Source organism: Monodelphis domestica, chromosome 6, assembly GCF_027887165.1.
Source record: "Monodelphis domestica isolate mMonDom1 chromosome 6, mMonDom1.pri, whole genome shotgun sequence".
Lineage (NCBI taxonomy): Eukaryota > Metazoa > Chordata > Mammalia > Didelphimorphia > Didelphidae > Monodelphis > Monodelphis domestica.
In genome coordinates this window covers 64,329,713-64,344,831 of record NC_077232.1, presented here as the reverse complement: position 1 = coordinate 64,344,831, position 15,119 = coordinate 64,329,713, and the positions used below count along the sequence as shown (strand labels likewise).

Below are 15,119 nucleotides of genomic sequence, written 5' to 3'. Positions count from 1 at the left end.
GTTGAAAACATTATTCTTCTAGTCATCCAGGCTTTCAACTTCTTTGTCATCCTCCATTCCTCACTCTCACTCAATCTGGGTATTGAATCTACTGGCAAATCTGATCACCTTTACTTTGGCATCTTTTATATTATTGCCCTCTCTCTACTCACAGAGCTGCTATCCCACTCAAGACCCCATGACCTCTATCCTGGACTAGTTCATGAGCCCCTTCTAAACTGGTGTCCCTGCCTCATGTCTGCATTCTGTTTCAATTCATTCTACACTCAGCCACCAAAGTGAATTTTCTAAAGATAGGTATGACCAAGTCATTCTCCTACTCAATAAGCTCTATTGGTTCCTATTGCCTAAAGTATAAAACAGAACTTCCATTATTTGGCTATTCTGCTTTTTAATATTTTGTTTCTTTTTCTGCTCTGCATCCCTTCTCTTGTCCACTGCCCCACCTGGAATATCCTCCCTCCTTACCTCTTCTTCTTTGAATCCTTTTATTCCTTCAAATTCTACTTAATTAGCACCTTCTATATGAAGACTTTTAAGACCCCCCCATTACCTTGTTTTTATTTTATATATCTTACATATTTATTTATGTACATGGTATACATTTGAGTGCACTTATTATGTACATTCTGTCTCCTCTGAAAAAAATATAAGCTCCCAGAAGACAGAAATTATTTCATCTTTGTCTATGAATCCCCAGAACCTGGGATACAGTAGGTACTTAATAAATATTTCTTGTCCAGTGGCTTACATTATTAGCAGATTTCTGTCACCACTATTCAATCACTGTTCATTTATCTGGTGGATGACTTGTTACCATAAACTATAGATAAGCCACTGTCTCTTTTCTGCTGTCTAGAAAATACTTCCCAACAACCTAAGCCCTCTTTGTTAGGCCAGTTGATCTGTGGACCAAAGACGCACGAATTGTTACTAAGATTCCTAATGAGGGCATCAGCTTCTTTAGCCCCCAAGATATTGCTGGTAGACACCAGATAAAAGCAGGGAGAATTTCAAGGTTTTTTTAGGGGGGTAATGGTGATGCTGAGGTTGGCCCATTATTCTGATGTGCTTCTTGACAGGAAGATTAGTAAGAAAGTCATGAAATAAGGCCCTCTTAGGGATGGAGTGGGGCTCTAGGGAATTTGCTGCTCCCAAGTGTCTTTCCCTATGTGTTTATGTATGTGTTCACTTGTGTTGTGTGCCCCTTAGGAATTCCTGGGCATTGTATAGAAGCAAAGGGTAATTTGTAATCTGCAGCAGCAGGTTCTCAAACACTGAATGAGGGGAAGAGGCAGAGATTTACCAGCTGCCTAAAGTTTGAGGGCACCAAAAACATAGAAAAGTTTGGGTGGGCATAACCTGATGTCCCAAGACCAGTGACAGCTGTGTTCCTGAGGTTTTGCTCAACCACTTAGATGAGCTTTGGTCAAAATTGACAGGATCTTGGAAATCAACGGTCCTGGGACTCTGGCAGTCCAAGTCTACCCATGGCTTTTGGTGACTCTACTGTTCTGGCATCTCAGATAGATGGATCAGGATCAACATTCTGAATGACAATCTTGACAGTTAGCAAAGGTAAATTTATGAAGAGTACTCTGTTCCTCCTTCTCCCAATGCCTAACCATGATGTAAAGGTGCCCCTGTGATCTGGAAGGGTACATCAATGGAGCATACACTGTAATAGACTCTATCAAGCTTCAGGCTGGAAAGCACTATGGGCCTGGTGATCAACTCTAGGTCTGTTCTCTGAGAAGCAATCTGGCTACATTCTAGAGATTCATCCCCATAAGGTCCTTCCCCTTGACCCAGGTGTCTCTCCTCCATATTCCACCAGGATCTCCCATTATTCCCAATTTTTCTGCTGATTTCCCATTCTTGTCTCCCTCCCATCTGGACACCAATCTCTCCTTCTCACCCATGAAGAATTCTAAAGCTCTGTGCCTACCCTCAGGTCCACTCCTCCCTCCTCAATAGTTATGAACCCCTTTAAATTAAATTGTAGGGGAATTCCTGCCTAGGTGAGCATTGGAATAGATGTCCTCTGGGGCATCTGCCAGCTCTGACTTTCTAGAATTCTAAAAGCCTTGAGAATCAGAAACAATTCCAAATAGGAACAAATCAGCCATTATGGCAGGCCTGAAGGTTTTGGAACATTTTGGAGGGGAGGAAACTCTAATCTCCTACCTGCTTTCCAGTGGTGAGGGGGGATTGGCCACTACTATCATCTGTATTACTATTACTGTCCGTATTCTTAGGGTCAACATTGTTCTCTGATTGGAAGGCTGTATACATGTGGATTTTGGAAGCGAGATCATCCTTTAAGTGATCCAAATCTTCTTCATCACTTGCTGGCTGGTTCTTCCATTGTTTCATCAGCTCCAGGACATTTGTAGGTCTCATAGGGGTCAGTGTATTGCCCTAATGTTAAAGTTAATGGTTAGTGCTTTAAGCAGAATGGATTATTAAACACTGTCTTGTCTTATTTCATCTCATAGCATGTATACTATTTTCAGGTATAATCAAACAGGAAAATGTGCCATATCAAAAAATAGGCACCTTTAGAATTCATAGCTTCCACAGTCATATTAAGATGAAACTATGATAAAAGTCTGGAGAGCAATTACATCAGAAGAGTTTAAATAATAATCAAGCAAAATGGTGGAGGAAAAAGAAAGCTAGTTTGGGAGGTAAAAATACTTGAACCCTCATATGTACTCTGTTTTCTAGTTTCTAGTTTCTAGTTCAGTGAGCATCTTTGTTGAATGAAGTTTCCCTTTCCCTTTTAAAAAGTAGTAGAGAGGTAGCTAGGCATCTCAGTGGATAGAGAGTCAGGCCTGAAGATGGGAGGTCCTGGGTTCAAATGTGACATCAGACACTTCCTGGCTGTGTGATGCTGGGCAAGTCACTTGACTCTAATTGCCCAGCCCTCACCATTCTTCTGCCTTAGAGCCAATAGTGTTGATACTAAGAGAAAGGTTAAGGGTTTTTAAAAAGGAATGAAAGAAGAATCATCAGTAAGAACCAGGGTGATAGCTGCCTCTACTTCCATTTTTTAGCTGTTTTCAAAAATCAAAAGTATCTTCAAAGGACAAAGATTTATAATGGAGAGAATATTCAAAAGAATGCAGGCTAGAATCTGAGAGCAACAGTTCCCAAAAGTTTCAAGGAATGGTACCATTCTTACAATCTTTCTATAGACTCCCAAGATAAACACTTTGAATTAGATAATATTCCCTTATGGGGGTTTTAGTATAGTTGTTAATCAGTTACAACGCTTTATATATATATATATATATATACTCAAGCCACATATGTGGAAATATTGCTTGAAACTGAGTCCTAGTTCCTCCAAAATTCAAGACCCATGGCATTCACATGTAACTTGTGGAACTTAAGCATTTTTTTCTTTACTGGCAGACACTCATGTCATAAACAAAAGTCCAGGACCTTGGTTAGAGATTAGCATTAGGAAACAAAAGAAGCATTTCAATGAATAAATTTGCTCAGTGTTCTCTATTTTTTACAAAACCACCCTCATTTAGCTTTTATCTATAGCATTTACTATGCATGTATATATGTTATAGATATAATTTTTATATGTTCAGTTTTTTCAGTCACATCTGATGTGACATGACCCCATTTGGGGTTTTCTTTTCTTTATTCTCTTTTATTCATCATACCTCTCCCTTCAAGTCCACCCAATTTAATCCCCTCATTTTCCTGATGAGATAACTGACAATCAGGTCTGTTTTGTTTTCATTTGGGGGGTTCTCAGCAAAGATACTAGAGTAGTCTACATTTCCTTTTTCCAGCTCATTTTACATATGAGGAACTGAGGCAAGTAGGGTTAAGTGCCTTGCTCAGGGTCACCCAGCTAGGAAGTATTCAGGTTGGATATGAACTCAGGTCTTCCTGACTCCAGGCCCTAATGTTAATATTTAATACTTAGTACTTTAAATAGTATGGATAATTAAACCCTGACATCTCATCTCATAACACTTTCTTATCTCATGTCCTAGATTGTCCACTGCATCACCTAGTTGTCTCTCTCTCTCTCTCTCTATATATATATATATATGCATGTAGGTATGTATAGCACATATGAAATACACATGGATACATATACAGAATATATATATACATGGCATAAAATATAGTATATGTATATAGGATATTTGTACACCTAGAAAAAGTATATAACTATACATTTATATATGTATTATTTATGAATATGCATATACTCTATATATTGCTGTATATGTACAAATACATATGAAGTACGTGTAGAAATATATAACATATGCATTTAAAACATTTTTATACAAACATAGAAAAAGTAAGAGAGCTTGACCTGCAGTGAGAAAGATCTGAGTTCAAGTTTGTCCTCAGATACTACCTCTGCCTTCCTCTGTTTCTCATCTATAAAATGGTGACAGCACCTCCGTCCCAGGCTTGTTGTAAAGGATAAAATGAGATAATATTTTTTTAATGCTGGCAAATTTTTTTTTAGGGTTATTATATAGAAGGAGAGGTAGCCAAGTAAAAATACTCTATATAATCATTAATTACACTTTCATAAAGCAAGTATCTAGGAACAGAAAGAAATCCTTTAAAGCAGTATGTAAGGAATGGGAGAAACATCTTCAGATCCGTGGAACCTCAGACTTAGCTTCTGGGTTACAGCATAAATATTCAATAGAGCCGAATGTAAAAGTGAAAGGTGCAGCATAACCCCAGTCCCTGTGTGAATATTTTGGTCAACACCATCCTGATCTGTCACAAGAGAATGGGATTGTTCTAGTTCTTAAGGGAGTCTGTTGGATATATACTGCCTGTACTGAATCTGCTTAGGGTCAGTGTCTAGGGGACCTCCAGGAAGTCAATTTGGCCCCCAAGCCAATACTGATACTCTAAGTACCCCAAGCTGATACTCTAAGTCCTGATCCCAAATGTACTTTTCAAACCACCCTGAAGCATCATGAAATCCCCATCTTAAGAACTGAACCAATGTCCTCAGAGTGAGTAGATGGAAGATATCCCAGGGCTTAGCTAGCCACTTTGAGGATGTTCAGAAAAGAAAATAGATGTGCTGATTCTAGCAAGCTCATATCTGTCTGCCTAGGTGTCAGACCCAGAGCAGCTTGCAAAGAGAAATTAGGAGAGGTTAGGTTTCTCAAAGCATTTACCTAAAAATTTCTTATTTTACTCCATTTCCTTATGATGAGAAAAGTGTGTGTTTCTGGAACTTGACTTGTTATGAGGTTTTGAATATTTAGTACTCTGTGAAAATAAATGTGGGATCAAGGGCTTTGGAGTGGGGAGTAACCTCAGAGATCAATTGGGTTTTATCCACCTGTTGTAAAGCATGAAGAAAATGAGAAACTAGGAGGTGAATTTCCCATATGAATTAAGTGGCAAAACTGGTATTCAAATCCGTCATTGGACTTCTAAATCCACAGATATTTCTACTGTATTACACTGTTCTCTAATCTATTATTGACATTAGGAATTTATCTCTCAAAGTGAAAGGGAAGTGTGCTTTCTAAACTGAATAGCAAATCTGGACCAGCATCAAAGACAAAACACAATTTAGACAGACTTGAACTACTTCAGGGATATGTCATCTCATCAGCATCCTACTTCTTCCACCAGTGGTCACATACTAGGCTTTTCTGACTGTTTGTCATGAGCAACTGTAGTGATAGACACACCTGGTGAGCATCCTTCTGGTGCTAAGGTTCTCTGAACTTAGCTAGGTGAGTTCCCCAATCACACAGACATACAGTTTGGGCCAGGCCTATCCTCAAAGTCTATTCAGCTTGGTGGGACCTGCCTGGGCTTGCAACCTGCTGGCATTCTGAAATAAACATTTAATACATAATGTATTAAAAATACATTTACTACTGAAAGATGGTCTTGTGCACCCTAGTTCTTCAAAGTAAAAGCAGTAGTGTTATTTTTGCATCAGTGATTTAGGTGCCTGGCATCTATGTTCTACCAGTATTTTATGCCAACCCTAGACCCTCATCATTCTTGCTTAGATGGAAAGTCCTTTGAATCATGGAATACTTTTGTTGAAAATAGAAGCCAGTGAGGCATAGAATGCATTCAGTATGATAATAATGATCATGCCACTTAATGAACATTAACTATAGCAGGCCCCCGCAAGGTATATGGGGATGAATAAATGCTTTAGGGTTCTCAAAGTGCTTTTCCCCCACAACAATTTGTTAGATAGGTAGTATAAGTATTATTCTTCCCACTTTATAGATCAGGAAACAGAGAGCCAGGGAATTTAAGTGACTTGCCACAGGGTACTTTGATAGCAACATAGAGATGAATGACAGGATTTCTGCTCTCAAGGAGCTCATACTCTAATAAGAAGATGAGGCAGTATGTAAAAAGAGCTGTGGGGAAAAGTCTAAACCAGGTGCTATGGGGATTTAAAGGAAGAAAAGATAACCTACTAAGAAAGATAAAGGAATACTCTGAATAATTAGCATCTGAACTGGTATAAGAACTCTGTAACATGGGGAAGTGGGGAATGAACAGCATGAACAAAGGCAACAAAAATGGGGAAGAGGATGGGATGTTCTGGGAATAATACTCAAATCTGTCTTTCATTTTTGAAGAGGAACGATGACATCACTTGGATTTACGTGAGGCATAGTTTCACAAAGTCCTAAGCCTCATTTTCTCTTTCAGGGACATTCAAGTCTAGTGGCAAGACAAAAGTCAGAATGACTGGGGATGGCCCAGGATGCAGTGGATAGTCTTGACATCTTTCATGTCTGACCAAACTTCTAAGTGCTCCACAGCTCCTGCTTCAGGCACCTACATGACTATCAGGACAATAGTTGCTCTCATTGTCCATTCTGCTGGAGGAGATCTTCACATACTTAGGGCAGCTACCCCTTTAACTCACTGATGAGTTTGAGTCTGTTGGTTACCCTCGACCTGGTCTGACCCATCTTCTGAGACAATTTAATATAATATGGCCAAAGCACATGCTACAGCTTGAGATCTGGGTTGTACAGATAGATGCTCACCCAAAGTGGGCGAGCATCCCTGAAAAGGGCTCGACAAACCCTCCTCCCAAAGGTGTTAGTCCTTTCTGAATACCTGGAGTATAGAGGATGCTAGAAGATATGATAGGAAAAGAAGGATGAACAGACTGACAAATACCTGGCTGACAAGTTTGGACTTGATCCTATTGGGAGCAGGAATCCTGGAAGGACTTTGCTCTAGGAAGCTGAATCTGTTGGCAACGTATAGGGTGGATGAGGGAATGGGAGGTAATGGTACAAAGAAGGGGAGAGATCCATTAGGAAACTTGGGGGTTTTAAGGGTGGTGGTGGTGATGTTTTAAAAATGGCAATGGTTGTAAAAGAAAACGAAATCAGAGAAAATAATCCTAACAGTCCCACCAATGGGGGGTCAACAGCTTTGAATTTGACCTTCAGAAACATAAGGAAGCTTTTTCTGTGTACTGTTATATTCATTAGTATGTGTGCACGTACACACACTTTGTATTACTTGCTTCAGAACACCTTGGTTATAGATAACACATTACAAAATGCACAAAACATCAACCAAATGATAGAAATCTTTCATCCAATGGAGCTCTTTGAAAAAAGCACTACATTTTGTGTGAGTTGTTACATAAGGAAAGGTTGTCTTTGGAGCCGTGAGCCTCTGAGAGGGCTGCCATGTTTGCTCTGGACTATTTCAAACAGAGGCTCTGAAGTACATGGCGCAGGGCTGTACACAGTTAAGCAAAGGGTTTTGTCTTTTAGAAGTTTGTAAAGTGGCGATATTCTTCTAAACTTCACACACCGAACTCCTGAGGGTAGTCTTGTTCAACGCACGCTTCCTGGCACATTGTTCCTGAAGCAGATAATTCAAAGGGACAGCAATAAAATGGTATAAAGGCTCAAAAGATGGGGAACTTGGACAAATCATCCAAGCCCACAACTGAATTATATTAATTAGTAACTGCAATTAAATGATTCATCAGTAATCACTTGCATAGCCTGTGGGCCCGAGCAATGCATTGTCTTCAGCTGACAACAGAGAAATCTCTAGGCAAACCAGCTCAAAAGGAGTTTCACAACTGGGATTTAGTTCAACTCTAAGTGTGCTTACTACAGTTTTCCAGTGACTGGTTGTTACCTCATTTGGGCAATTATTTGGTGTCAAAATAGCTTAGTACAAAGCAAAAATCAGAACTAACCCTTTTGCAACTTTTAAAATCATTTTACTCATTTTCCATTTGATCTCAGCAAAATAACAGAAATAGGTAGCTACACTATGCACTATGCTAGGCACTGAGATTACAAAGATAAAAATGGCACAGTCTTTGCAATCAAGAAACTTATATTCCATTGGGAAAGATTTTTTCGCTTTTGTTTTTGATTTTTTTGGGAGAGGGAGAGGTTGGAGCTACAAGAAGTACACAGATAAGTATAGTATGCTGAAAAGCAGTGGTGCTAAACTCACATACAAATGGGGGCCACTAAGGTTTATAGAAGGATGTCTACAGGTTGTTTATTGATTTAGTTTTACAATGTAGCAGAATCTATATTTTATTGCATTTAAAATTTTGTGAAATATTTTCCAATTACATTTTTAAAAAGTCTTAACTTCTGTCTTGGAATTACTACTGTGTATTGGTTCAAAGGCAGAAGATGAATGGTAAGGGCGAGGCAATGAGGGTTAAGTAACTGGCCAGGGTCACACAGGTAGGAAGTATCTGAGACCAGATTTGAACCTAGTGTCATGGGCATTGTACCCCCAGAAACTAGGGCAAGATATCATCAGGGAAATTCCTCTGCTCCCTTACATCCTCATGATTCCTAGCCTAAAACATCCAATGGCCCCAATAGGACCCTGACATGATTGTCCTCTTTTGATCCTCCTTTAGATTTAAGATGGACAGAGAGATGCACCTCCACGCTACACCTTGATTCTATCACACTACATCTCAGACATCTGTCTGGTCCCTAAAACTAAAGAATCTTTTATGAGGACCATTCCCTGTCTCCAGGCAGACCCCAGTCAGATAACCAAACCCCTGACTGAATGCTCGAGGGTTTACAACTCTAGTCCTGTCCATACCATGACACAGCATCTTTTGTAAAGAGTATAAAATCCCCAGAACTGATGTCATCTGGGGGACAGCTTTTCCATCCATGCTGTCTTCCCAGGGTGATAGCCTTTCCATCCATGCTGTTCTCTCAAGGAGCAGCCTTCCATCTTGCTGTTCCACCTGTACCATCCTCCTGGCCATTCTCAACATTACTCTCTAAATTAATAAATTTCTCTTTTTATTTTTAAGCTAAGTTTAGGAGTCTTGCATTCTTGCAAAAAGGTATCCTTCCCAAACCCCAGGGGTGCACCTCTTCACCCCCAAAACACTAGGACCTCCCATCTCTAGGCATGGCTCCCCAATTACATTTTAATCTGATTCAGTCCATACTTAGGAGTGCTGTGGGTTGCAGGAGGTTCACTGACTGTGTATTTAACATCTCTGCTATGACCTCCTTGACAGAAAGGACAGTCTTTTGCTTTTCTCTGCATCCCTAGTTCTTAGAGCAGTGCTTGATGCATCACAAATGTTTATTAAATGTTTACTGACTGACTCAAATAGGGTATGGAAAAGGTATAAACTGGAAATTTAGACAATATGCTCAAACAGGAGCTTAGAAATTTCAGCTAGATCTAAGGCCGGAGATGATCCATGAAGGAAGATAAAAATTCTGAAAGGCAGAGATGAGTGAATCTTAGGGAAAAATGACATAATAAGTTTAGGAAATAGAAGGTGAAGGAGCATTCTAGGAAATGAGACTAGAAAGCTAAGTTGAAGTCAGACTGTGAAGGGCCCGAGATGCCATTTTTCATTTGTATTACTTAGAGGAAATGGGGAACAACTGGAGTTTGCTGCATTTTTTTCAGGGGTGGGATGGGACTAGGAAGACAAGGGCTCATTAAGCCCCTGTGTGTAAACACTATCCTCAGTACTTGGGAAGTTTAGAAAAAAATATCTTCATGGAGTGGCTGGACATGATAAAGAGTCAGTGATAATAAGCAACATTCCATGATAGTTTTGGTAGGGAATTGTAAAACATAGTGGTATGTGAGGTCTATTTATGAGACAAGTAGCACAAGTATTTAAGTATTATTGTCCTCATAGGACATGAACAAACAGAAACTCAAGGCAGCAAAATGACCTTCCTTAGATTACCCAGAGTCATCATGGTCTAGTTGCAAAGAAACATGTATTCTAAAAAAGCAAAATACAAAAATAAAATATAAATAGAGGCCAAAATTAGATCTTTGGAGCACTCTACTAAAAACCTAACTCCAAGTTTATATCAACCAGTTAATGACAACTCTCTGGGTCTAATGTTATTAAGTTATTCTCTTAAGCTATGATATTAAATGGAAATATATTCTATGGGGAGGCATTTAGAAATGGAGTAGGACAAGAACAATGGCTTAGGTGAGCAAGAAACATTTTAATGTAGTAGAGTTAAAAAAAAAACACCTAGTAGGACTACATTTATATAACATGTTTTTTAAACCCTTACCTTCCATCTTAGACTTAATACTGTGTATTGGTTCCAAGGCAGAAGAGTGGTAAAATGCTAGGCAATCAAGGTTAAGTGTTTGCCTAGAGTCACACAGGCAAAAAGTGTTTAGGGCCAGATGTGAACCAAGGTACATCCTATTTTGAACTCCTCCTTTCTCTATGTCTGACTTTCAATCCATTGAGCCTCCTAACTTCCCCCTTAGGTAGCAATTCAAATGTAAAGGGGGGAGGAGGAGGAAGAGGATTTGATTTTAGCACCCCACTCCAGTTGATGTAACCATAGGATGAGGTCACTTTTGGTGTGTTAATAAGGTAACACCATTATCACATTAGGAAATGGTAGCACCTCTCTCTGAATGGAAAAGAAGCAATTTATTAGAGGAATTACAATTGGTCATGACATTGAAGGGCTTTAAACTGATAAGCCCTAAATATAATTTGTATTTTGACCATTCAGGTGAGCTGAAGTAGTATCGAGAAATCAGGGAAGAATTCAGGTCTTCATGTCTCAAGGAAGGATGGAACTTTTCTCATCTTTCCCTCTCCAACTTTCCTTCTCCATATTCATCTTCCAAAAACACAGTTACACAACAAGTTTTAGAGTCTGAAAAACAGCTGAAGGAGCAGAGACAGTCCAGATAGCCCTAGAAACAGAAAAGCTTGAGCCTAGAAGCACCTTCAAGGAGAGTGACACTTGGCAGTATAGAAGAGAGTCTCAAAGACATGGAAGCCTAGCTGAACAATCTGCCCAAAAGAGATGTTGAGCTCAGGCAGCTTTGTGAGGACTCCATAAGAAAGAAAAGACTTTGAGGACCAAAGGAGTGAATTAGATTTTGCCTTATGTCCTCTTAACTTGTGTCTCACTACCCTTATGTGAGAGTGAGCCTCAGGTTTGCGGTGGGAATGTTTGGTAACTAATGATTTTATTATGACATTTTAGGAAATGCTATTGCTTTGAGCTAATCACATCTATTAGCTGACTATTCGTTGGAAATATGCCAGTGATGGCTTGTTTGCTATACTTTTAGAAGTGAGGACCCATGTTAGCTCTGAAAGCTATAGATTAAAACCACCCTCTGGAGACCCAGTTTGCCAGTTAGTGCAAGTTGGGGGAGGAGCCATAGTATTATTTGGCTTTTGATTAAATAGGTCTGAGTAAAACAACAGACACAGTATCAAAAAGCTCTTGCATTTCAGGAGAAAGAAAAGCAGGCTTATATGCCTTAGGAAGTAAGAGAATTGGTTTTTGGTAGTTCAGGAGACATAAATGAACCATAGTTCAGTGATTCATAGAGAAAAGGAGCAGATTTCTGGAACACGGGGATTCTTAAAGGTGAAAGAAAGCTTAAGTAGGAGCTATGGATTTGTAAGATTCTGGAAAGTACCCCCACCAGATATATTTGTAAGCTTTTAGTTGGCAATGCACGGGAGATAGGTCTAAATTATACACTGAATTTGTCATGAATATATAACCTATGAACTCCTAGTTTACAAAAGAATATGAGGTTTGTATGACATTAAACTGGAATTGTTACTTAGGACCAAGAGTACTTGGTATGATAGCAGTTTCCTTAATGACTAACCCAGATTCCTAAGGTTCCCCATTTATCCCTGTCATTTGTAACCTAGAAGCAAGTAAAGATTTTTTTTATTCATACAAACTTCCCATCTAAAAAGTCCATTGAAGTATACTATGGCCTCAAGGAAATTACTCCAGCCATCTCTGGAAACAGGAAGTCTATTGGGAGTCCAAGCTGGGGTCTTCCACATTAGGCCTTTATTATGAACATCTAGTACAACTAGAGAAGGGTGGTGCTTTTTACCAGAGAGGATCTTGGAGGCAACGAGGCTGCCAATAATAAAAGCACAAACCCAAAGCATGATGATAGTACATCTCTAAGTGTGGATTATAGACATAAAAATAAAAAAAATGGCTCACGTGACTAGTGAGTAGCAGAACCAGTTTTAGAATGAGGACTAGTGTTCTTTCAGCTAAACCACATGGCCTCACCTATCATGGGGCCTTATTTTCTTCAATTTATGGGACAGAAAAGATGAACACACAACCAGATGGATAATCCAATAGGCAGTAGAATTCAACAAATCTTTTTCTCATAGAATATCAAGACTGTAAGAAACCCGAGAATTCAGGACATTGAAATGTTAGAGCTAGAAGTGAGTCTAAAGATCCAAATCTTCATTGAGAAATTGGGGTTCAAAGAAGTAGGGCACAGAATTGGAATCTGAGAAGATGGCTGATATTAGAAATGGAAGTTGTGGCATCACCTTTATAAAGATGTTAGTGTTTTTTTATAAAGTCCAAAACAATAGCTAAGAGATAAGTATTTCACTGTGAGAATGATAAATGGCTTGTTTTGTGATTATTTTAACATTGCTTCATAGATGTAAGTGTCATTTCCTAAACAGCCCTTGAACTTCCTATGAGAACCAATATTCTGTTTACTTTGCATTTTACTCTTTTTTTTTCCCTCCAACCCTCTTCCTGAAAGCACCTCCCTCCAAATGGAAAAGAAGCAATTTATTAGAGGAACAACACCTACTCAAGGGTTTGTTGGAGATTAGGTACTCAATAAATGCTTGGTGGATGACTGACTGCAATGAATGATGTAGAAATATTTCCAAAGAAATATCTGGATAATGAAAAAAGCCTTATAAGGGAATTCAAATAATTCAATCATATTTGTTTTTTTGATGATGTTTCAGTGGCCCCAAATTTCAGCAATGGGTACTCTTGGCTTCTACACTATGCTTTGAGCTAATCACAATGGCTTTATCTAGGTGTAGGGAAAAAATAGTAGTAGTAGCAATAGTAGAAAACACTCATTTCATGTGCATGTTGAAACTTAGAGTCTTAGTTAACATTAAAAACTGTCTGTGATCTGTGCTTTCCAACCCTAATTTAATACTAGTCTTTTCAACTTGGGTTAAACTACAACCTGGCCTATGATACTATATGATTCCTCCTCTATCTTGTCTTATCTTGCCTATCTACTTCTGCTCCCTATGCCTAGAGTATCCTTTCCCCACCTGTACCTCCACTAAAGCTCTGCTTGATAAATTTCTACTTAGATTTTCAAAGGCAATTAAAATATTCCCTTCTCCAGGAAGTCTTTCCTGATCCCTCCTATCCCAAATTGATCTCTCCCTCTTGAGACCTTACACAATACTTTATCCAACTGAAATTCTCTCACCAAAGTTACCAGTAATCTCTTCTAGAGCCAAATCTAATGACTTCTTCTCAGTCCTCATTCTTACTGCTCATTTTGGTAGCACTATAGACCATCTTTTCTGGGTTCCCATGACTTGCTCTCCCTTTGTTCTCCTTCTACCTGTCTGAATGTTCCTTCTCAGTCTTGTTTGTTGAATCATCATCCATATCCTACCTCTCAATCCCTCCCCTTTCCTCCTTTGCCTTCTTCCTTTCTCATTTTATATTCCTTCGCTTGGTGACCTTATGACTTCCATGAGTCTAATCCACATCTCTAAATTGATGATGTCTGACACCATACACACACACACACACACACACACACGTGTGTGTATGTCTCATATATATATGGTCTCACTCCTGAGCACTACTTCTGCTACCAAATGCCTATTAGTCAATAAGAGACAAAAGCCTATTATACCAATCTGCATGCCATGTAGGCACAGAAAACTCAATGTATCCATAACCCACTACATTATATTTCCTAAAATATGTACAACTCTTCCAAACTACTTAAGGGCACCATCATCCACCCATTCACCCAGGTGCCCAGGCATACAACTTTGTTCTCATACTTGACTCTTCACTACTTATTCCTCCATATATCCAATCAGTGATCAGATCTTGCTATTTCTATCTCCACAACATCTCTTGAATATGCTCCTTTCTCTCCACTCATATTACCACCTTAGTTTAAAATCTCGTCACCTAATCTGGACTATTGTAATAGTCTCTTCATTTGTCTCTCTAGCACAAGACTCATCTCCCCCTCCAATCAGCTGATCAATTGATTTTATTAAAATGTAGTTCTGACCATCTCATTCTCCTACTCAATAAATTCTAGTGGTCCTCTATCATCTCTCAGATCAAAGATAAAGCCTCCTCTGATATTTGAAGCCCTTTATAACCTAGCTGGTCTCAAATTACTTTTCTTGCCTTATTACACATTATTCCCCCTTCATGCACTCTATGGTCTAGCTACACTGATGGTCTTCTGTTCTTCACAAATAACATTCCATCTTCTATCTCCAAGCCTTTGCAATAACTGTCCCCCATCTTCTGAATGCCCATCCTCTTACCTAGACCTTTCAGTATTCCTAGTTCCTTCTATGTCATCTATTCCATGAAAATGTTCTTGATCCTTTTAATTGCTAACGAGTTCCCCCTGAAAAATTTAAAATCTGTTACTGCTAGACCTGCTTTCTTTACATCTTTTTCATTAATTCTTTTGATATTCTTGATCTTTCATTCACACAAATGAATTGTTATTATTTTTCTTGCTTAATAAATTAATTT

General features: G+C 38.9%; 1 protein-coding gene across 8 annotated transcripts in view; it reads right to left on the bottom strand.

Annotated features, from left to right (window-relative positions):
• Positions 1–15,119, bottom strand: part of STK33 (serine/threonine kinase 33) — a 331,524-nt gene that overhangs the window by 21,460 nt on the left and 294,945 nt on the right. For 6 of the 8 annotated variants that reach the window (XM_056802150.1, XM_056802151.1, XM_016423420.2 and 3 more), the window contains one exon: positions 2,188–2,421. The exons of the other annotated variants lie outside the window; for them this stretch is intronic. In XM_056802150.1, coding sequence (XP_056658128.1) covers positions 2,188–2,421 — 234 coding nt within the window. The remainder of the gene's footprint in view (positions 1–2,187; positions 2,422–15,119) is intronic. 8 annotated transcript variants of the gene reach the window in all.